The sequence below is a fragment of the Oryctolagus cuniculus genome, chromosome 7, assembly GCF_964237555.1.
Source record: "Oryctolagus cuniculus chromosome 7, mOryCun1.1, whole genome shotgun sequence".
Classification (NCBI taxonomy): domain Eukaryota; kingdom Metazoa; phylum Chordata; class Mammalia; order Lagomorpha; family Leporidae; genus Oryctolagus; species Oryctolagus cuniculus.
Window position 1 is genome coordinate 81,855,807 of NC_091438.1, and position 24,789 is coordinate 81,880,595.

Sequence of the window (24,789 nt, forward strand, 5' to 3'; positions counted from 1 at the left end):
CCCCCTTTCATTTTAGTGACAGTAGAGTATCCCTTTGAAAGAATATACAGGATTTAACTTTTTATTATACAACAGAGACATTAAAGTCCTCTCAGAGTAGTCAGAAAGTGCTTTGGCATTACAATGACACTGCAACCAACAGACTATTACATATGCCACTTCAGCTTGGTATACAGATCTTTAAGAGAAATTCTCAAATGTGCAATTGGTAATTCAAGTACATACATTTTACTTTTTGATGTATAATTATGACTATTGACATTCACATTAAGAAATATGTGACTCTCATATTTCCCAAAACCCTTCCTTGTTAACTGCTGTCAGATATTTTTTTCTTGCCCTTCCTAGAGGTAAAAGGCACACCACACAATTTTACTTTGCACACCTTTTATTGTCATCTAGTTTCAAATTTTTCACAATTTCAGCTATTTAAACAAAAATGTGGTTGTAGCTCTACTCTCGCTGATGTACAAGGACTCATCACAACTTAAATAACCTCTCTAATGTGTAATACAAATTGCACATCTTTTCTTCATCTTGCCATGGCTTTTGGCTTCACTCAAATTATTTTTATGAATAATTTCAAATTTTGTTCCCATTTCTTCACAATAATTAATTCAATAAAAATTCAGTTTGGTCTTCTGTGGACTCCAATACCTGATATTCTTTAAAAACTGCATTTCATTTTTAAATTTCCTTGAAAGAAACTACTATGACAATTTTTAAATGAACAACATTATTAGGCTATTAAAACAAAAGAAGTCCAATTTTATATTTTCATTCCCAGAAAAATCAGTCTTTAGATTTTGAACCAAGAAATTTCAAAGGCAAACCAAATAACTTAGCAGGCCCAGGTAGTACCAGGGTGAATATGGTACCCAACGCATCAAGGAAACCTGTAAACCATGAGGATCCTCGGTTTTTAGTTGCTTCAATTTCTTTATTTAGCTCTCTTATCTGGTTATTTAACTCCTCAGCATTTTTTCTAAATCCTTCTGTAAGCATTTCTTCTTGGACCTATAAAATGGAAAGAATCCACACTTCAAAATCCCTGTTATTAGAAGTTAATATTTGTATTTCATGATGTCAGCAGTTAAGCATGTACATCTATTTTTCTACTATGTTAGAGTATTTTTAGAGGAATTTGTCCAATATACCCAGAAGTTTTGGCTTGAATAGTGGGAAAATCCATGGTTATATTTTGTGAAATTTTCTTACCACCATTTTCCCTAGGGTGGTGGGATTGTGTTACAGCCCATAGAAAGCCCATTGGGAAGGAATGTGGGTTAAATTCTAATTAACTCCCATTTCCACTGAGGTGGCACAGCTGAGCTCATCTGGCACATAGCAGGAGTTGCTGGTACTGACCGAGCGCCACGCTGGGACAAAGAATGTATGACACTCTAATCGTGCAGGAGGAATCCAGCAGGTCCAAAACAAATGGAGCAGATTCACAGCTTTCAGTGTTCTCTTATCAGGTCAAGTCTGAGCCTTTCAGACCAGCTATATTTGTTTTAAGTCTCTTTGAGAGTTCTGCAGAAATCTTAACCACTAGTGGACTAAGATCCCCTAGAAATGGGGCTGAAGGAGAGCATCTCTTACCGGCCCCAAACCCAGGAGAATGTCATTTGTGCCTCCAAAGTACAACACTCCAGAAGTGGCTGGAGTCTCCTAGATTTCCATGCTTCAGGGGGACCCAGGTGTATTTGAGGTTGCAGTGGGACAATTGTCTTTTAGGTTCCCTCTGGGATGACACCTGTGCTTGACATTGGGTCCCGCCCTTCCCAGGATCCAGAACACTGTCCCCCGGGGCACCGCCCAGCCCCGAGACTCACCTTCAGCTTGTGCTCCAGCATCCTCTCCTGCTCTCTGAGGAGGTCCTCCCTTTCCCGCTCCATCTTCTCCTTCAGTTGAGCGATGTTCTCCTGGAAGCTTCTCTCTTGAGCCTCTATCTTTTGCTGCATCTCCTGCTCCCTCTGTCTTAGCACTTCCCGTTCCTTCTCAACGGCCTCCCTCTTGGCCTCCTCAGCTGTTTCACAAAGCATTAACAAGGGAAGAAAAACCGTTGAGTTCAAGACCAGGCAGCTTTGACAGCAATGCTATTTCCCCTGAAACAGCAAGAGCGTGTTTCAGAATGTGCCAGAAAGGCACTGACAGGCTTGGTGTGCAGCCCAACAGCCCTTGTTATGTTCAAGTCTAGCGGAGTACATGCTCCACAGTCAGAGGAAGCCTCTTGCTTCAGAAAAACCACCCTGTCCAATCTATAAGAGGGCATCATAGGAATCTCCCCGCCCCGCCCCACCGTCCTGTGAGCTGAGCCCGGCCCCGTACCTGCTAGGGCCTTCTCTCCATCAGAGAGAGCTTTGTCTGCCTGCAGGATGGAGTTCTCTGCTGCTGCCTGAGACTCCAGGAACCTCTGGAGCACCTCAGTTGCCTGGAGAAACAAGGAGTAAAAATACTTTAGACAGCAAGTATCTAAGTCTTCTGATGTGGAAATTATTGTTAATAAAAGTACAAATCTGACCCTGTGAATCCTGCATCTTCATCGGTCATAGCAGAAACTCCAAGCTCTTTGGTGAGGCAAGAACTTCCTCTAGGGCAACTTTCTTCCTGGCTCTGCAGTCTCCATTCCCAGCAATGCTGCCCACCACCCCCAGCCCCACTCCGAGGCCAGAGCCAACGAGATTTACGTGCAGTTTACAGACACGTGTCCACTTGGCTTGCAAGATTTGCACATTGGTTTTCCTCTGCCTGGATGCTCTTCTACCCTTTCTTATCTAGGATAACATCCATGGATACTTCAATATATGATTCTTACCTCCTCCAACAGGAAGATTTTCTAAGCTGCCTTCTGAGGTTTTTCTCTGAGGTTGTATTGTGGTATAATGGACAAATAACAACTGTGTATGTTTAAGATATAAACAAAGGATGTTTTGATGTATGTGTGCATGCATCATGAGGTTCTTTATATTAGGCTAATTAATATCTATAACCTCATATACCTTTTGTTTTTATGAGGTGAGTATACTTGAGATCTCTCTTAGCAAATTGCAAGTGTATAATATGCCAGTTTAACTGCTATCACCCTCATGTACTGTAGATATACAGAACTTATTCATCTCATAGATGAATGTTTGTAATTGTCGACCGAAATGATAACATTCCCTTTGCTCTCTGTTAATATGAGCCCAACCTCTCTTTTTTCTTGAGTATAAAAGAAAATCATGAGGTTAAAAAAAATCAGGGTTAAAGCCCTGGCCTGAAGCACCGGCATACCATATGGGTGCTGGCTCTAGTCCCTGCTGCTCCTCTTCTGATCCAGCTCTCTGCTATGGCCTGGGAAAGCAGCAGAAGATGGCCCAAGTCCTTGGCCCCTGCACCTGCATGGGAGACCTGGAAGAAGCTCCTGGCTCCTGGCTTTGGCTCAGTGCAGCTCCAGCCATTGAGACCAACTGGGGAGTGAACCATCAGATGTAAGACCTCTCTCTCTGCCTCTCCTCTCTGTGTAACTCTGACTCTCAAATAAATAAGTAAATCTTAAAAAAAAAAAAAAAAAAAAGCTGGCCGGCGCCCTGGCTCACTTGGCTAATCCTCTGCCTGTAGTGCCGGCACCCAGGGTTCTAGTCCTGGTTGGGGTGCTGGATTCTGTCCCGGTTGCTCCTCTTCCAGTCCAGCTCTCTGCTGTGGCCCGGGAGTGCAGTGGAGGATGTCCCAAGTGCTTGGGCCCTGCACCCGCATAGGAGACCAGGAAGAAGCACCTGGCTCCTGGCTTGGGCTCAGCGCAGCACACCGGCCGTGGCGGCCATTTGAGGGGTGAATCAACGGAAGGAAGACCTTTCTCTCTGTCTCACTGTCTCTCTGTCTAACTCTGCCAGTCAAAAAAAAAAAAAAAAAAAAACTAAGTCATGTAGCATTTGTTTTTTTGTCTGCCTATTTCATTAGCATAATATTCCCCATGTTCATTCACATTGTCAGGATTTCTCTCTTTTTAAAACTGCATAGAACTCCTATAAAGGTATGTGTTAGCATGTGTGTAAACATACATAATAGTTCCTCCATCTCTTCATCCACTGCTGAGAGGTTAGGCTGTTTCCCTGTCTTGGTTGTTGTGAATGATGCTGTATTGGACATAAGAATATAAATAGCTCTTCAAGTTGCTGTTTTTATTACTTTTGGAAATATAAGACCACTAAAAGCTATTAAAACTAAATAAAGCTATTAAAACTAATAAAAAATTTTTGATGAATATGTAGGATATAAAATCAACATAAAATAATCCACAGCACTAACTGCTAAGGATTTGAAAAAGAAATCAAGGAAACAATCCTACTTACAATAGCATCAAAAAATAAAATCCTTAAGAATAAATTTACCAAGGACGTGAAAATCTATGCTCTGTAAGATTAACTCAGTGATGAAAAGAAATTAGAGAGATGAAACAAATGGAGCTATTTCTAAAATTCATTGCTTAGAGGAATTAATGCTGTAAAACGCTCGTGCCACTGAAAGTGCCACACAGCTTCAGTGCAATTTCTATCAAAGTGACAATGACAGCTTTTACGGAAAAAAAAAAAAATGTATACGGAGCAGCTGAAACAGCCACGAACCACAAAAACAACGCTGCAGATACCGCACTTCCGGAATTGTGCCAGAGGCCTCTGTCTTTCCACTAGACGTGTTTCTAACTGACAAGATTCAAGCTGTGGTAGAAACCTTCCCAAGGGCAGAAATAGGAAAAGGGAGGCTTCTGTCCTGGGAGTGGAATGTGGCTGTTATCTGCTTGCCTGTGAAAGCTTCAGCTGCAGGCCCTGTCTGCTTCCATGTAACCAGTCAGGTTCTGCTTGTTCCTACAGAGCAATGATGTTAACTCTTGCCAGACAGCAGATGGCTCAGACTGTGTGTAAAAATACATATCTTCAGTTACTATGTTCCTATGTGCAGTACTGCATCAGTCCTGAGGCTAATACACTAGAATATCCAATCAAATGTGTACATGTAACCATATAAGGGAGAAAGAGAGGCTAAGACCAAATATTGGGAAAAACTCTTTGTTCTGGGCTCAGGATCTTGAATAAGGAATTCCACCTGTGCTTTATGCTGTCATAATAAAAGACTACTTCCAGTTAAGAGGCCTTCCTGTCTTGCCTCAGTACACAAATCCTGCTACAGAATCTCAGGTCTACAGCAAAGCTAGGGTGGTTTTTGTTTGTTTGTTTTTTTATTTTTTTTTATTATTATTTATTTGACAGAGTTGGACAGAGAGAGAGAGAGAAAGGTCTTCCTTCTGTTGGTTCACCCCCCAAATGGCCGCCACGGCCAGCACTGTGCTGATCCAAAGCCAGGAGCCAGGTGCTTCTTCCTGGTCTCCCATGTGGGTGCAGGGGCCCGAGCACCTGGGCCATCCTCCTCTGCATTCCCAGGCTACAGCAGAGAGCTGGACTGGAATGGGAGCAACCAGGACTAGAACCCGGTGCCCATATGGGATGCTGGCACCGCAGGCAGAGGATTAACCAAGTGAGCCACAGCACTGGCCCCCAAGGGTAGTTTTGATATTGGTATTAAAACATATACATAGACTAGTGGAACAAATAGAGAGTCAAGAAAAAAAGCCCATGTTTTTATGATCAAATAGCTTGAATAATGTTCAGGAAGACACATCAAGGAAAAATATTCTCTTCAAGAAATGGTGCTGGGAAACCTGGATACACAAAAGAATGAGATTGACCCCTAATTCGACATCATGTGCAAAAATCAACTAAATATTAATGACCTGAAAGTGTATAATTCTTAGAAGAAAAGATAAGGGAATAGATCTATGACATTAGCCTTGACAATGATTTTTTGGCTTTGATACTAAAAGCACAAGCAGAAAAACAAAAGAAACAACCAGGCTATGTTAAACTAGAAAGTTTCTGCTCATCTAAAGAAGCAATCAGCAAAATTAAAAGGCCACATACAGAATGAGAGACCACATTGGCAAACCATATATTTCATAAGAGGTTAGTATTCAGCTTATATAATAAGTCACACAAAATAAATAAGGAAAAAATTATCTGAATTTAAAATGGACAAAGTAGTTTTTATAGATATTTCTTAAAAGGAGACATTCAAATGACTAACCAGTATATAAAAACATGTTAAATGTCACTAATCATCTGGGAAATAAAAATCAAACCATAATGAGATATCAGTTCACACCTGTAGGAATGGCTATTATTCGGGGCCAGCATTGTGCCACAGTTGAGCCGTTTGCAACCTTGGCATCTCCTATCAGGGCAAGTCCCAGCTGCTCTGCTTCCAATACAGCTACCTTAAAAAGTGCCTGGGAAAGCAGCAGAAGATGGCCCCAGCGCCTGGGCCCCTGCCACCCATATGGGAGACTGGGATGGAGGTTCCCAGTTTCAGCACGGACCTCCCTGGGTTTACAGCCACCTTGGGGGTGAAGCAGTGGACAGAAGATCTCTCCCCCCACCTCGCTCCATCACTCTGCAATTCAAACAAATACAAATAAATCTTGAAAACAATGGCTATAATCCATGATTCAATTTGTAAAACTGCTGGCAAGAATGTTGAGAGAAGTGAACCCTTGTACAACCGTTGGTGGGATCCATGTGAAGCTCCCACAAAAGGAAACAAATGAGATTCTAATGATCACATACATGGAGCATCCTGGTCAGCCCTGCTACCAGCCAAGGGTTTCTCTAAAGGTAACTCAGTAGCTTCTCTGTGCATCACATTCCCCAATTCTATAATGGGAAATACGTTAGTACTTAATTTAAAGTATTCTGAAAATTAAATTGGTATTCAATAAAATAATCTGAAACCATGCCCAGGATTAGGAGTGAATGTGCAGACTGTTAGCCATGAAGGTCACCATTATCAGCGTTATTATTATCAGTGCATACCAGTATGACAGCTGTATCTTTCACAATACCCAAATCACTAAGAATTTGTCCACCTCAGGTGAAATCACAGGCATACTGAGAAACATTTTATGTATCCAGAACAAAAACTATTCTTTTGTTTGATAGATAAAATAAATACTGTCGCACCTGGATGCATGATTCCAGATCCACTTCTGAGGAAAACTATTTACAATTTATCTAGGAATATCTAATTATATATGGAATAAAGAAACCTATAGCATCAAAATATTACTGCATTATTCTGTCATAAGTCTGTTTTCTATAATTCTAACAAAATCTTTGAGTTTGGGCTACTTTATAAGAGGTTTAAGTCACACTCTGGAGGTTCAAGGGCACAACACCTGCTTGAACATGGCTCTGGCCAAGATGGCTCAGGTTCTCACAGAGAATGGCATCCCAATGGAACACGTAAAATGGAGAGATCATATTACCAGATAGGAAGCCAGAGAGTGATTCAGGGACCTTCCTGGCTTTTAAAACAACTTGATCACACAAGAACCAACTCAGTGTCCCGCAAGAACTACTACTTTAATTAACCTCCTCTGAAGGCAGCCCTCAAAGACCTAAGAACCTCGCGCTAGGCCCCATCTCCCAAAGGTCTCATCACCTCTCACATGGGCACACCGAAGATGAAGCCCCCAGCACATCAACCACTGGAGGACAAAGCACATCCAAACCATGGATACTGACAGTCCCTGCTCTCTGTCCTCAGATGAATCTGTGGTCCTCACTTTCAGAAGGAGCAGCCAAGACCCCGCCTCCATTATGCTGACCCACCCTACCCACCACCCCATTCCTCACCTTCACTCCCTTCCTGGGCACCAGCTCATACTCCTCTTCAACCTTTTTCCTTGCTTCTAAGTAGAGACGGTGGCCTCCAGGCGCAGAGAAAACCCCTCTTGAAATACTTTCCATCAGGGACGCTGAGAGTCGTTTAAGCTCAGCCTGGCAGTATTTGACAGAGGCCTCTTCATTCTGCAGCAGGAACTCTTCCTTCATCTTCTCTATGGTTTCCTGCCAGGGAACCATAAGGACAAACATTAGAAAGAAACTGTTACTGGGAGAAGCACGAGGATGGCCACAGAGTGGACGAGGACATGGAGTGGACCAGTAGTCTGGAGTCTTGTTTCAGTGCCACTTCTGATCATTGTCTGTTTAACCTTTGCAAAGTCTTAATTCTCTAGGGGACAGTCTCCATACCGTAAAACACAGGTCAGAAGACCTGAGCTCTGGGGTTCTTTACTATACAATATGATTCACAGGGACTTAGTCACCAAGACTGAACAAAAGAAAGTTGTTACTTGGCTCAAATTAAAATGTCCTCAGAGCACATGGATTGTTACAGACAGAAATATGAATATATAGGAATACATGGAAATGGAATCTAATTGGTTAAATATATTTTGAACCAATTTATGAAAATTTTATGAATTCCTTTGATGATGGCTCAAACTATGAATACATAAGAACCAAGTTTTTTGTTTGACCTTGAAAGTTGCAATCCATCTGGGTTTCCTTAATACAAACTGAGAGATATTTGTTGCTTATAGAGTTCAGGCCTAGACAGATGAATAGATACATTTTCTATGAAGGTGCCTATGGTCAGCAGAATTATGATTTCCTATAAGACTTTTCTCCTCTTGGTGTGCATCCTGTGCATAGTCCCTAAGCCTGAGAACATGATGGGTATTTTCCTTGATTAGATCACATAATACAGCACAAGTTGCCTTTACAATGGAAAATACTCTATCTCCTACTATCCAGTCACATGAGCCCTTGAAAAGCCCTTTTCTGACATCAGCCTCTTTAGCTGATGTCAGAAAAGGAAACCAGAGAAATTAGGAACAGGAGAAGGATTTGATGCAACATTCCTAGCTTAAAGATAGAGGGGTCCCCTGCCCCAAGCCTTCATTTGCAGACCAAGCTCATTGGACACCTCCTTCCAGTCTGTCTACAATGAGCAGAGGACACAGACACCCTGATATGGAAGACTCACCTACAGACTGTGTGACAGTAATGCATGCTGTTTTTAGCTACTAAACTCATGAGAACTCATTTTGTAGTACCAAAAGATAAAGTGTCCTTTCTTTAGAAAATGGGTAAAGGAGGCCCACAGAGCTCCTTTAGTCTCAAGAATCCAGATAACTTCTACTACGGTTGGGAGATGATCATGAGGTCATAAGATATCTTTCTAGAAAAGACAGATGAGGAAGGATAAACGCTAAGATATGTACCGCAAGTTTCTTCTGGAATTTCTGGTTATCATCCTTGAAGGAGTGCTCCATGAAAATTTCAATGGCTTCCCTCTCACAGGCTGCGTGCAAGTCCAGCAGCTCCTGGAGCGTGTCTGTGGGGAACCTCACTCGCTGGGCCACTAGTGCCAGGTAGTGCTCGGCTGCCTTCTGCACGGCTGCAGCATTCTCACGCTCAGCCAGAGTCGTCACTGCGTTCTCCAAGCAAGGGACGGCTCCGCTGTTGATGGCATCTACGTACATCTCCACCAGACGGCCCAGCCCTGATTAACGCATAATGTTTAGAAAGTAAGTAGATAGTTCTCTTTCATTGCTTTCACAGGAATTAAGAATCAGCATTCTAAAAAAAATCACAAAAATTCTATTTATCTTGAAGTTTTATTTCTTCCTGCTGCTCCTACTCCTTCTCCCTTTTCTTCTAATTCTCCCACTCCTTCTTTTCCTTGCACTCTTCCTTTCTAATCTTGTTCTGTGAATCCTTCTTGTACAATAACATGTGTGTTATTGCTATTCACCCTTTCTATTATGGTTCTCAAATTCACCAAAATTCAAAATTAAATACTTGATTATAAGGAATATCATTTAGAATTTCCTAGAAAAGTACTTTTGCATTTTAATAAAATAAAAATTTATTAAACTAGGAAAGGAAATTACATAATTTGCAAGACTTCCTTCCAAATAAAATGCTAATTCTTTGATAAAAAAATTCTCGGAAGTTAGCATCCAACCTTGTAGCATATTGAACCAAACATGACCTGATAATCATAGCATGAGGACTGTGTGACTGACTTGGTCACATGTCGATGAAGCCAGCCTAGTATGTAAGATTAGTTTTAATTTTTGTTTTTCAAACTCTTGATGAGTTTGCATTGGACTCACGGATTATTGTTTATGTTCTGATTGGTATTAATTTCTGGTATTAATTTTTTGCTTCTTCACCAAGGAATTCTTATCCTATAGGACTTCTCACGTGCAGATTTGCTTCTGTAATAGATTTTTATGCTTCCATCGATCTTGGGTTCGTTTCATGAGATAATTGAAGCCTCGGTAATCCACCATTTGGGGAAAATTTAACTAAACAACATCATTTGTAGGTGTGGTAGGAGCATCTCCTTCTCTATATTCTTATACAGAAGCAAATGAAATGATTGACAAGCCCACAGAAGAATCACAGCTTCATCACACACACTGAACCACAGGGAGACATGTTTTGAGACAAAAGAAACTCACGATTTCCAGTGACAATGATTCCCTGTCTCAGGGTCTTGGTCTTCCCATGTGTGAAGATGTAAGAGCAGAATTTTTTTGACTGCACCTTGAAATTTAATTCCAGTTGGTCTTCTGGCACTTCTTCTATACAGATTAATAAATTTTTATCACTTGTGGGCCGGTCAAAGACAAAGCACTTCCGTTTTGGAAAGAAATACCTGATACATGTTCTAGGCTTGTTGGAATTCTCGATTCTGGGGTTCTTTCCTGTAGAATTATAAAAAGAGCACTCATTGAAGAGACAGCTTACAGACAAAGGGGCTGAGGACCTCTAAAGGAATTTTTGCATTACTGCAGCCCCTGTGCCTGGAAATTTTCCTTTATCCCATCCTGAAAAGCAGCCTTAGGCTAACTGACCCAAAGCATTGGGAATCCGTTATTGTACAGAACTGGTGGTGAAGGAAATACTCTGGAGAGGAATGGGAGGCATTCACTGTGAGTAAAGAAACCTATCATGGATCCTTGGCCCTTGTATTGTGGTAGGTAGAGTGACTGCATTTTAAAATTATTTATTTATTTATTTGTTTGTTTATTTATTTTAAAAGTCTGAGTTACCAAGAGAGAGGGAGAGACACAGAGAGAGAAATCTTCCATCCACTGGTTCATTCCCCAGATGGCCACAATGGCCAGTGCTGAGCCAGGCCAAAGCTAGGAGCCAAGAGTTTCATTTGGGTCTCCCATGTGGATGGCAGGGGCCAAACACTTGGACCATCTTTGTCTGCTGTTCTCAGGCCATTAGCAGGAGCTGCACTGGAAGTGGAGCAGCCAGGACATGAACAGGTGCCCATATGGGATGCCAGCATGGAAGGTGATGACTTTATCCACTACACCAAAAAGCTGGCCCCATAGTGACTATTTTAAAATGTTTTCAAATAATTGATTATAAAAATTCTCAGAAATACATTCCTGGTATTGCAGTCTTACATTAGAATTGAAACATAGACTTTAAAAACTTGTTAGAAATAAAGATGAGATGTTTCTGAAAAAATAGCATGAGAACAGATAAAATTCAAGTCACTATTATGTTTATAGACTACTTCAGCAGTAAACTTCAAAGTAAAGTTAGTCTAAATATAATTGGGGGATCTCATTACTTTTCAAAGGCAGTTTATATTGGACTGGGTAGTATCTTGATGAGGGATTCCAAGGCATATACTTTGTTCAAAATAACTGCCAGAGCCGGCGCTATGGCACAGTGGGTTAAAGCCCCTGCCTGAAGCACCAGAATCCCATATGGGCACCAGCTGGAGTCCCAGCTGCTCCACTTTCAATCAAGCCCCCTGCTAATGCACCTGGGAAAACAACAGAGGATGGCACAAGTCCTTGGGCCCCTGCATTCATGTGGGAGACCCAGAAGAAGCTCCTGGCTCCTGACTTCGGATCAGCTCAGCTCCAGCCCTTGCAGCCATTTGGGGAGTGAACCAGCGGGTGGACAATATTTCTCTCTCTCTCTCTCTCTCTCGCTCTCGCTCTCGCTCTCGCTCTGTCTCTCTCTCTCTCCGTATTTCTGTAACTCTTTCAAATAAATAAAATAAACCTTTAAAAAAGTAACTGCCTATTGAAAGAATGAATAAAATAATTAACTAAATGTATGGCCCCTCTAACTGCCACTTCTCTACTCTTCTAAATGGAATGTAATAAAATTGCAATACTAAAATAATAAGACATTGCCTAAGGCTGGAGGGTGAACATAGTGTTATGAAAAAGACCAGTTGAAGGATTCAACCATAGTGCTGGAGGCACACAGCAGCAATTTCCCCCTTTACTACTGAGATATAAAAATGCTCCTATGAAGAATGGAACAGTCAGGATAATAAAGCAAATCAAGTGAAATTTATTTTAAGAATTAGGTCATTTTTTTCAAGTGATTCTGCATTTACTAACTAATTGAGTTGTTTTTCTCAAAATAGAGTAAGAGAAATGCTTAAATTTATTAAGTAACACAAATAGTTGAGTCTCAGGAGTGATAGCATTGATGGTAATGTTAGGGTCTGAAAATGCCCACTGCCTGAGGAACAAGAGACTTTCTCTCATGCAACCAGAAAAGGGTTAAAGATTTATTGATCCAACATGTTGGGGCTCTCTGAACATACAAGAACAGAGGAGCCTCGAGGAACTAAAGTATAGGGTTTATAAAGGCAAAAACCGCAAAATCGGGAGAGGGGAGAGAATACACGGTTGCTAAACGGTTGCTAAAATCTTACAATCAGCAATTATGATCTTAAGACATAGACAAATCACATCTTCATTATTAGCCCAGGTAACCCAGGTACAACCTTTCTACTTTTAAGCTTGAGCAATCATGCTAGGGGGTTTTTGTGCTCTGCCAAGGGTGATGTAGTACACTGCTATTGTCTGACTATTTGAGATCATAGTTTCAGACCAGAGTCTCACGGTTGGGGGTGGGGGGTGCTTTCCCAGAATGGAGTCTCAAGTGCTCCAAAATGGAGTCCCTACTGTCAAGGTGCTACTTCACTCTGTCTTATTTTCACAGCTGCACCAGGAAGGTTTAAACCTGTAAGCTTAAGCTTAACTTTTTACACCTACACATATACAATTTTAACTCTTCAGTAATCCTCACTTTTTTTCATTGTATTGATTGGCCTAAAATTGTTTGATACAACATTTAGCTCTGAATTTCCTCACCAACAAATTCATGAAATCTGTTCTCTTTTATTAATAAATTTATAAATTAAAAAACTCCTCACCAAGTGTAAATCTCAAATTCTGAAAATTTTCAGTAATAACTGCTAAAATCATGACCACCAATCACCAGTCACCATGAGCATGGGCCTTAATCCAGGCCCAAATAAATATTCATTTCAAATGCTATAGGACAGTGCTCTGTTGATCTCCCCCTTGCTACTGAACTCGTCATCCCCAGAGTACATTCTGATACCTGGAATCAGCTTCAAGGCATTCTCAAGGTACTCGTCTTCCGTGATGGGCTGTCCATTTAACTTCAGCTCCAGGGTGAAATCCCGTACAGCCCAAATGAAGTCTGGAAAGAAGCTCACAAACTCTGTGGAGTCCTCTACTTCATGAGATGTTGGGGAAGATTTTGCCCTGATTAACTCTGTTAGTTCAGTTACGTAGCTGGGATCTTAGTTAAGGGAAAAGATCCTACTACAAATTCCAGATCTCATTGGAAAGCAAGTTGGGGGGCTGGCACTGTGGTGCAGCAGGTTAAAGCCCCGCCCTGCAGCATCCCATATAGGCAACAGTTCAAGTCCCAGCTGTTCCACTTCCAATCCAGCTCCTTGTTAATGAGCCTGGGAAAGCAGCAGAGGTAGCCCAAGTCCTTGGGCCCCTGTACCCATATTCTGGGAAAAAGCTCCTCGCTTCTCAAAGAAGCTCCTGGCTCCTGGCTTTGGCCATTGCAGCCATTTGGGGAGTCAACCAGTGGATGGAAGCCCTCTGTGTGTGTGTGTCTTCCTGGCTTCGGATCGGCACAGCTCCAGCCGTTGCAGCCATCTGGGGAGTGAACCAGTGGATGGAAGACCTCTCTCTCTGTCTCTACCTCTCTCTGTAACTCTGTCTTTCAAATAAATAAAATAAATCTTTAAAAAAATCTGGACAAATATTCCCTTTATTCCTAGGTCCACTCTAATTCAACCAGGAAAATTGAGTCACATAAAGAAGAAACAGTCTCAGCTGCCATGTCCTAAACTCAATGATATACAGCGGCTCTGTTTCTGCAAGGATACTGCAGCTGCTCCAGGGCCTGGTGGTTGATGGTGCCCAGGCTGTTGTAGACAAAAGCACTGCTCAGAAGCACAGCCAGGGCAAAGATCCACGAGTCATTCTTGGGGTCCCCCTAGAAAGGACAATAGAGCAAGGGACTTAGACATGTACTCTTCATCCATTCATTGTTTTGGTTGTTCATTCACTCTTTTGTCTGTACTACAGTTGAATAGTTGGGTTAAAAACAAATTTTAAACATAATGCTAAAAATAAAATGTCTTTTGATATGTACAACATGCAGGGCTTAAGTTTGTTTAATGAAAAAAATGAATGACAGTGTCAACATGCATAAAATATTTAATAAAGTATTTAACACATGTCAACTAATAAGTGTACAAATATTCCATTGTAATGTTTTTCTCAATAATGGCTATACTAAGGGTACACATCCTATGCAATTAAGTTCATTAGCTGTTCACTGGGTCAGACCCTGCATTTGTTTTTGTGCATATGAAGTCCCATATGACAATCCCTACCCTCAAGAGGATGACTTTCTAGAGCCACAAACAGACCAACATATAAATGTAAACAAACTTAGAATCCTTGCCATGAGTGGAATCCAAAGTTGTACTCACAAATAATAGTGGAGAGAGGGAGGCCTGTGTATATGAACAATGGTTCTGAATTCAGAGTGAGAAAGGATTCTGTGTGACTGGGGCATGATAGCAGCAAGTAGAGAATAGCTCAGCTTTAAACGGTTGATAGGCAGAAAATGGACTTGTGGACATGAAGGGATCAAGCAGGCAAAGAACCAACAGAAGGCAAGCTAGAACTGTCAGCTCCCAATCACATCAGGGAAGTACAGAATGATCCCACTTATGGAAGCAGTGAGTATACATGCTGGAGTGGAAGAGGAGGATAAATGAGATTCACCTCAAGCTATGAAAGGCTTTACCCTATCACAGTGCAAGTCAAAGGGTCAGCCAGTAGTACCTCTTGCATCACTTAATATTCTGGCATCCTTTGATCCTTAACAAATGTAATTAAATGAATAGAAGGTTGGTGTAGGCCATGATTTATTAAAAAATCAACAGTCTATATTGGTTATACATAGATAATAAATGTCTTTAAAACTAAATTTTTAAGCTCACAATTTCTGTGTGTCCCTCCCATCCTTTTATAGTAAGAGAAACCAAAGATCTATTGTTGCTTCTTTCAATTTATACTCAGACTCATTTATGAAGAGGAAATTTTGATTGAACATGTTTTTTGGATCTTCCTTATGTTTTCAAAGAAGTCAGTGAAGGATTCATCTCCAACGTTCAGAGACTTGGTTTAAAAAACTGTGTAATGATAAACAGTTTTTCTAAAGATGATATAAATAGATTTCATCACCGATTGTCTATTTTCACAATCAGTGCCTCCAACTCCATCAACACCATCAACACCATACACTTCAGTAGAGCCCATTGATCCAATAGAATAGAGCTTTCTCAGGAAGCTCTCCCTAACTCAAATGATCAAATTTGTTTTCCACTTTTTGCACTGGTGGTACTCTGACCAGATTACATTGTAGTCTCTACAACTAGCATCTACCCATTACCCTATTTACAGTTATATCTGTGGTCCTTAGTGCAGTGTCCTGGAACTCACTTGTTCATTCATATTTAATAAATTAAATTATTTATGCCAGCATTAAAAATAATAATATTTCTCCATAATATATCACAATATGAGGTTACTAAAGAAATCTGAGGAAGCAACTTAACTTCATTGCTCATTATTGGATTTGCAGTTTAGAGAATTATGTTAGAGAAGGTGAAGTGATGTGCCAAGTTAAACTGTAAGAGGAAATTGGGAGTAGAGAACATTCTAGGCCTTACCTTTTCCACATCACCCAGGCCCTCAGTGTCCAGGAGGACCAGGGTGTGGTTTGGCTTGGAGGGGTGGGGCACGCACCACATCCAGATGCCTTTGGTTTGAGATTGCACCGTGGAGCCCAGAGGGAAGCCTGAAGAGAAAAGGAATAACAAACCCTGACAGCAGACTGACCAAATGCCCATTAAACCTGCAGCAATGTAAGTGCTGGTCATAAAAGGGGTTACTTCTATTTCACCAATGAAAACTACTTTTATATATATGATTTTCTCAAGAAAAATGCATTCTTTCAAAGACCCAAACTATGCCACATGATAGAATTAATATAAGTCTAATTATTATGCCATTTTATGTGAGACTAAAGAGCTCTCTCACATCCCAGCCTCTCCTAGGGTTCCATCAGTGGGAAGCCTCACAGGAGACAGGAAGGCAGGCACGTGTTCCTTCTGCTTCCACCTTGCTGGGCCTCAGCATCCCAGTGGCTCAGTCCTCTCTGTCAGGTCACGCAGCTCCATGCAACAGTTCTGGTCTTCACCGAATCCCAGCATCTACTCTTTGCTTGTCTGCCTAGATGCAGGGGTGGTAATGTCCACCTGGCTGTTGTTACTGCTATTCTATGTGTGCTTTTTCACTCTTATGGGTTCCTTTTACACAGTCTATGCCCTTATAAGTAGTCCCCTCATTGAGCTCTCTTCACTTATTTTCTGAGCAGGCCATGTGTGTCCTGCCAGAACTTAGACTGATACAATAGCTTTTGTGATTTTACTCATCCCATCTCTCCCTCCTCATTTTAACCTTTTGCTTTCTCTCCTTATTTATTTATATTTATTTATTTATTTATTTTTTTGGACAGGCAGAGTGGACAGTGAGAGAGAGAGACAGAGAGAAAGGTCTTCCTTTGCCGTTGGTTCACCCTCCAATGGCCGCCGCAGCCGGCGCGCTGCGGCCGGCGCACCGCGCTGATCCGATGGCAGGAGCCAGGAGCCAGGTGCTTTTCCTGGTCTCCCATGGGGTGCAGGGCCCAAGGACTTGGGCCATCCTCCACTGCACTCCCGGGCCACAGCAGAGAGCTGGCCTGGAAGAGGGGCAACCGGGACAGAATCCGGCGCCCCAACCGGGACTAGAACCAGGTATGCCGGCGCCGCTAGGCGGAGGATTAGCCTAGTGAGCCACGGCGCCGGCTGCTTTTTCTTCTTAAAGCTAAAGATGAATCCCGTGTTCTGTGCCTCAGGAGGGAGATATAAATTAAGGAAAGGCAGAAGAGAGCTGTGCTTTCCAAAGGCTGAAACCCATAGGGAGATAATTCGAGGATCATGCCCAGGAACCAGTGGATGATATTTGCTATCCAGCAGTCCTGGATTTTGACCATCTGCCATATGTCAATGCTTCCTTCAACTGACAAGAGAAATGGATGTCACTGGGTACCTCCAAGTTCATCATCTGCATGGTTCAGGTCAATCCCCTTTGACTCCCAGGATGCTCTCACTGAGAGGATAGTCTGAGATGGTCTGCTCTTTCCTACACCGTGGAAATATCTTATTGCTCCCTGATCAATAGGGATGAATCCAACACCCTGTAATCCCACTTGCAAAAAGGACAGCGTATGAATGGAAGTGATACTTCAAAAATTTGTGGAAAAACAGAATTAAATGGTAACTTAATTCAGCACAAAAAAAATTAAAGTCCTGTGTATTTTTTCATAATACAGTTTCCATGAATCTTGAAGATCTCTGAAATGCATGGATTTGAAAAAAACTTTTGCACAAAAATAAACTTACCTTTTGGTTCTATTTTCTGCAAACCTTTTAAAGTTACTTCATAAAAAAAAAAAAAATTGCACACACAGTGAGTCACACCTAAAGAGAGGAAGTGGTAATCTGATCCTGCTCATGAACCTGAAATGGAAGCAAATTTCTTTCTTTTTGTTTTTCCTAGTAGATGGTGGGCAGCAAGTGGCAACACAAGTACTAGGATGCCTGTGAATCCTGGGTGGGGTTCTGGGTTCCTGCCTTTGACCTGCCCCAGCCTCAGCTGTTGAGAGTATTTGGGATTGAACCAATGGATGGAAGATCTCTGTCTGTCTCTGTATCTCTCCTTCTTTGTGTGTCTCTCTGCCCTTCAATAAATAAAAATGAATTATACAAATGTAACAAAAAGGAAGACTAGTGGAGTGGATCTTTTGAAAGAGGGAACTCTCCAGTAATGGACTAAAGAATGGACACGCATGGCTGAGGTTGTACATTTGGAGGGGAGAATGAGAAGTTTCTTCTTTGGAGGAGTCATGTTCTTCTTTACAGTGACTGGAGACAAGGAGTGACCACCCTATGTTGTCACTGTTGACCCCTACTGTGACCCACACTCACCATGGTTCTGTCCTGCCAGACGATTCATGAGGTAGGATTTTCCTGTACGATACAATCCCACAATGGCCACCACCACCACAGGCTGAGATATCTGGTTAAGAATCTCCAGTGCTTTGGGATTCACTGTCAGCTTCTCTTCCCAATTTTCCACTAAACAGATAGGGGTCTTCATGGTGATATCAGTTGCCATGGTAACCTGTAACCCAGAAAAACCACTCAGTGGAATATGGGATCCTGCAGTCATCTCTAGTGGTTCTGGGGGACAAATGCACATGAGCTTTTTGCTTGTGGAATGTGTATATCAATCTCCTATGTTTTATACATCTCTAAACGAAAAAATACTTTGCGTAGCATGTCAAGGTCTAGCACAGATGCCTTACATATTTTACTTGACAATTTCTACGAGAACTCAAAAAAACTTTGCCCAGGCTTTTTCAGAATAGAACAAGAAAGGCAAAGTGCTGATGTCAGATCCCTAAGAACACAAACATTTGAGACACGTAGGGGCAGAACATGATAATAAGGAGATAAAGAGTGGTCAGTAAAGGCATTCCAGGAAAACTATGTCTCTCATTAATCCACCAAATATTTCATGGTAGCTGCTATGTCCTGTACCTTGTTCTAAGTACACAGTATCAAGCAGTGAACAAAACTGACTTAAATTCCTGTTGCATGGAGGTCTGTTCTAGTGAGGGACGATAGTAAATACATAAAATAAATAAAAACAAACTATGTTAAAATAATGGTATGCTCTCAGAAGAAAATTAGCAGAGAAAGAGGAATGGGGAGGGTTGGGGGTTAAATCACACATATATGGTAGTCAAGGAGGACCTCCCGAGAAAGGGAGGAATGAATCGGATGAAGACAGACTGAGAAATACGTGGGAGCACAGCAGGCTGCATGGAGGAGGACCATTAAAGATGGAAGTGAGATGAAGACCTCAGCTTTTCTCAGAGTAACTAGACAAATACTTTATTTGTATTTCAATACTTTATTCTGTCGGAAACAGATACTTCATATCTATCGGTGATAGGGAGGAGATTCAGGAGCCTGGGTATCTAGGATCTGGCCAGATCTGACAGAATCCCACACCTGGGTGAAATGTAATAAGTAGAGCATAGCATGAAACTCAGATTCAGAAAATAGTCAGCTTGGACTGTCACTTTCTTTCTTGAAAACAATGCTAAGCAGCATTCGCATGTTCATATAACTTTACTACCTATGTGACCACCAAAGATATTATTAACTTCTCTGTGCCTCTAGTTCTCCTTCAATAAAATGGATATACTAATAAGGAAAAATACAGTGATTATTAAATATCTCTTAAAATCTCTGTATTGTAATCATTCCTATATAAGCAAAGCTTAAAAATAGTTCCTGAGAAGGCAGATGGTATAATTCCTAAAGGAAGGTGAAGGACTGGCTTTGTACAGAAACAGTGACACAGCTCCCCAAGGCTCCAGCAAGCAAGGATTAACAGGCAGGAGCACCCAGTTAGAAGGGATGACAGAGGGAGAATGAATCAAGCAAGGGGACTCTAGAGATGTCTTGGGATGTCAAAGCACAATGCTAGACTTGGACTTCAAGGGTTCAAACCCTGGAGTACAAGTCACTCATCGTCTGGTGATCTTGAAAACGACTCTCCTGTGTGAGCCTGGACTTTCCTATCAGTGATAGGAATATCATGATTTTAATCACTGCCTGATTCAGTAAAATAACGCTGAGAAAAATGTTCTCAAGGAGAAATTTTTAATTTCCATAATTAAAATACTTTTCATACAATGAACAAACAAATGTACTAATATGTACCTATATGTTCTCTAAGCAGAAAATTATCAAGAAATTATAAATATCCAGGATCTCTGCTAGATAAAAGCATCAATTTGTTTTTTAACAACATTTTCCTTAAATTTCTTTTCTTTTTTATAGGTGGTTGGGAGCAGAAGCAGAGCAGTGAAACATGAGGTTTTTATTGCTGTGTAATAAACCAGAGGAATTATAGAATATTTTTCTCAGAATGTAAATTTTGATTTGGGGTAGGCATAGATTAGTTTACAATGTTTCCTTTGTTTCTTTCTTTAATGCAAAACATTCTAATTATTCAAATCAAGAATTTTTTTATTTTTTCAAATGCTTAACTGACACAAAAATTGTACATATTTGGGATGTATGTTGTGGTGCCCCAGGTTAAACAGGCTATTGCAGGCATTTGAGGAGTGATCTCACTGATGGAAATCTCTCTCTCTCTCTTTCTCTCTCTTTCCTTTTATCTCTCTGTCCCTCTGCATTTCAAATAAATAAAGCTTTTTTAAAATTATACAAGTTTGGGGTGCCTTGTGATATGTTGATACATGTATACATTGTATAATGGCCAATCAAGTTAAACATACATACCTCCTCAAACATTTATCATTTCTTAATGGATAAAGCACTCAAAATTTTTTCTTCTAGATTATTCTGTTTTTAAGAAAAATATATAGTATATTTCTACCTGTAGTGACCCTATGTTTAACAGACACCAGAACTTCTTACTCTTATCCAACCATAATGTTCCATCTGTTAAATTACCTTTCCCCATGCCTTCCTACCTGCTCAGCTCCCAGTCTCTAGAAATGATACTCTCAACTTCTATGAGATGATACTTTAAGATTCCATATGTAAGTGAAATCATGATGGGCTTGTCTTTCTGTCCTTAGCTTATTTCACATAACATAATCACCTCCAGTCCCAACCATGTTGTTGCAGATGACAAGATTTCATCAGACACATGGAGAAAGCTCAACCTCCTCACTAAGAACCATGGGAAATGCACATCAAAAACCACCAAGAGCCATCACCTCACTCCAGTTAGATGGAGTATTATCAAAACACAAAAGATAACAAGTGCTGGCCAACAAGTGGAGAAAGGGGAGTCCTTGCCTTTTGTAGGTGGGAATGTAAATTAGGACAGTCATTGTGGAAAACAGTTTGGAAGTTCTTCAAAAAACTGCAAGGAGAACTGCCATCTGATGTAGCAATTCCATCACTGGGTATATATGCAAGGGAAATGAAGCCAGCGTGTTGAAGGGACATCTGCTGTACTGTTCACAATAACCAGTACACGGAAACGTAAGAGTCCGTCCAGATGAAGGGTAGATAAAACACTGCACAAATATACAATAGAGCACAAATCAGGAAACTTGCAACACCAAGTAACAGGTGGAGAAAACAGCTCTGTTAGATGGCTGTAGACCAATGGTTTCCAAAGGTTACTATCCAGCAGGGTCACGTGGGCTGAGGGCTGCAAATGCCTGAATTAGGAACTTCTCACAAGTCCCTCGGATCACTCTGATGCAGTTCTTGTAAGCACTGTGCACTCTAAAAGTGTACTTACGCGCGTGTGATTAGACCACAGTTATTCAAACAGTTGATTAGTGAAAGTGAGATTAGGATTCCATGAAATTTAACTTTGTGGTCTCTTTGGAATATTAAATGTGGTTTTAAAAAAAAAAATCAAGTGAAACTTCAAGGATTTAACTTGTCTAAGATAAGGATCTTTTCTCTGTTTCTCAAGGTCCAGCAGGGGACAGCCAGGAGAGGTGTGCACACAGGAGAAGGGAGGCAGGAGGGAGGGACTCCACAGCAGCGCCTCTGCCAGGGGCTGGATCTGGGTCCCTGTGCGCTAAAGAGAGGGGGATCCATCCCTCCTCCGCGCCCGGCGCGCGGCTGGACTGCAGCCCCTGGAGGAAGCCGGAGCAGGAGCAGCGCGTGCGAGGGACACCCGGCGAGCCGCCGCCGCCTCTACACCCCGCAGAGACGCTGAGCCGCCAGGAGAAAGCGCTCGCAAGACACCCGCCCAGGTCCCGGCGCCGTCCTCTCGCTGTCCGTGCCTACCGCCCGCGCCCAGCCTGCGCTAGGAATCCGTTGTGGTCGCTGTCAGTGAAGGGAAGGGGCAAGGACAACCAAGCGCCGGCGCGCACTCACCGGGTCTGGGCGCCTCAGTCAAGGCCAAGTTCTCTGCTGCCCGCACACACCTCTTGAGGTCTGCTTCTCATCTGGCTCCTCGGAAACCCACTGTTGAGCTGGGAAACAAAGCCTATCCGACCTCTGAAATAGGGCAGAGAGGAGGAGAACGGAAACTGAAACCAAAACCACATTCCATAGTTGCGTGGTTTGCAAAGTGTCAGGAAACCCAGGAAAGTCCGCGGATCCCGGCCAGTTTCTGAACTTCTGCGCCCCTCTCCTCACAGACAGAGAGCCATCCCTGTGTCCACTCGGCCATGCTTGAATCAGGAGCCACCCGTGCCACACCACTGCTGTGTGGCATCCCTGATGGCACTGCCTGGGTTACACCGCACACTCCTGGGCAAGCTGACTGCCCTGGAGAACAGGCCCAGGGACTTGCACAGGAGCCTGGCAGGGACAAGCGCCACATCCTCCGAAGTCCATCAGTGGGATCGCTGGAGGGGGCGCCTGCTCTGGCTGCTGCTGGGGATTGCTGAGGACACACAGGCAAGCACCCTGGGCTCCAGGCAGACCTCAGAAAGGGCCCCTTCACGTATGCGCAGCCCTGTGAGGGTGGCTCAGGTAAGCTGAAGGTGGCTCAGCTCTCACTACTCCAAATGCCCGAAATTCCCATTTTTTTAAAGGACAGATTCATCTACGCAAGGCTTCACCATCTGATTTTTAGCTTAGCTCCAGTCTGCTCTCTCTCAAGGAATGAGACTGAAGTTTTCAAAATAGCAGGGACCTGCTGTCAGGTCAGTTCTCAGCGCACCTCTCAGCTCCATTAGAGAGGGCAGGCATCTTCATAAAGTCAGCATTTATTTCCCTCCATCCCCATAAAGGGCGGTGGTATTTACCTTAAATCGTGCTAAGGAAATGAGTGCTACCTTTGGCTTTAGAGATAGTATGCATATGATAAAAGCAAAGGTACACTCATATGTACCAGTCAGTATTAACCCTGACCACACAATGTGTTATAGTCCATCACCAATTGTATACACATGTCATAACTCTGCTTCTGGTTAGGTCAATTTGCCAGTGTAGTAGATGTGATTATTCATGGTTATTCACTCTTGCCTCTTCTCTCATAGGTATTTCCCCACTGTGTTTATGAGGTTGACCATGTGACTTGCTTTGCAAATGAAATGCCAGTGGAAGAGAAAGCATTTGTGAAGACCTTTCAGAGTCTCACCAGCCTGCCTGTGCATTTGCATCCACAATGAGGATACAAACTGCTCAAAGGGATTGCTTCTTTAAATTCATCCCAGATGAAAAGAACACAAAAATAGAATTTAAACTAACCTTAAATCTGGATCCGAATTCTGTGGCAAATTTGAGTTACTTCACAAAAAATAAACGTGAATTTTTACAAACCATTCACATATCCAGGATTATGGTGTATAGTATTGCAATAGCAGCTGGCTAAGCATCTTTCTTGCCTCTCCCCCAAGCATGCACACCTTCTGCCATCAGTTCAGTCTTGCTGGGTGGCTACAGAGTATTACTGCTGTTGTGGGCTGGGTTAGCCTCAAACTTCTATTTCCAGATCTTGTCTTTTACTTAGAGAAGAATTCTAAGTAAGGCCTCAAACACACCATGCAGCATGATAAGGTTTGTTTAGAAAGTGAGCAGAATACACAGGAACACCAGGGCTTTATTAAGGGAGAGAGGGCCAGGAAGGGTAAACAGGGACCTCCATACCAGTCTTTCTCTGGGCCCACCAGGAGAGAGAGGCAGCAAGCCAGAGAGAGAGAGAGAGCCCAGAGCTCCCCAGGCTTCTTACTCCCTTCCAACAGGGGAGTGCTTACATACTCTGATTGACAGGTGGGTGGATACAAGTGGGATCACATGGGGGCCGGGAGGTATGGTCTCCAGCTCATGAACTATCTACCTGATGTGTTTTCCCACATCACTGCACTTTCTGTGCTTCGGCAAGTTTCTGGGGTGTTGTAGGGAATGGGAACAAGTCTGAGGACAATAGAGCAATTCCCTGAGCACCAGTAGGTGTGGCTCTGTCCGATGACAAGGCAAAATCATGACTAGATGACAACCAAAATGATGTCTGAAAAGCCTTTGGATTCAGGGACAGAGATACACCCTTGAATGACACCTGGCTGTGTGCATGCAGCAACACATTCCTAATTGGTTGAGCTCTGTACCATGTCTGTGCACAGGGATTTTATTGTAACTGAAACCACTGCTCACATCCGGCGCCGCAGCTCACTAGGCTAATCCTCCGCCTTGCGGCGCCAGCACACCGGGTTCTAGTCCCGGTTGGGGTGCCGGATTCTGTCCCGGTTGCCCCTCTTCCAGGCCAGCTCTGGCCAGGGAGTGCAGTGGAGGATGGACCAAGTCCTTGGGCCCTGCACCCCATGGGAGACCAGGAGAAACACCTGGCTCCTGCCATCGGATCAGCGCAGTGCGCCGGCCGCG

General features: G+C 42.5%; 1 protein-coding gene and 1 long non-coding RNA gene across 2 annotated transcripts; one reads left to right on the plus strand and one right to left on the minus strand.

Annotated features, from left to right (window-relative positions):
* Positions 1–370: 370 nt before the first annotated feature.
* On the minus strand, positions 371–22,715 carry LOC138850612 (guanylate-binding protein 3-like). The gene is made up of 11 exons (XM_070078114.1): positions 22,336–22,715; positions 18,373–18,568; positions 16,015–16,142; positions 14,155–14,264; positions 13,347–13,543; positions 10,409–10,654; positions 9,161–9,441; positions 7,728–7,940; positions 2,332–2,434; positions 1,836–2,029; positions 371–1,017 (listed from the first exon to the last, which is right to left on the minus strand). Exons 2-11 carry the CDS (start codon positions 18,560–18,562, stop codon positions 793–795), a joined length of 1,887 nt encoding a protein of 628 aa, XP_069934215.1. The 5' UTR covers positions 18,563–18,568; positions 22,336–22,715; the 3' UTR covers positions 371–792.
* On the plus strand, positions 22,611–23,732 carry LOC138850617 (uncharacterized). Its single transcript, XR_011390593.1, has 2 exons — positions 22,611–22,938; positions 23,448–23,732. It is a non-coding gene; the product is annotated as an uncharacterized lncRNA (long non-coding RNA).
* The last annotated feature ends 1,057 nt before the right edge of the window (positions 23,733–24,789 follow it).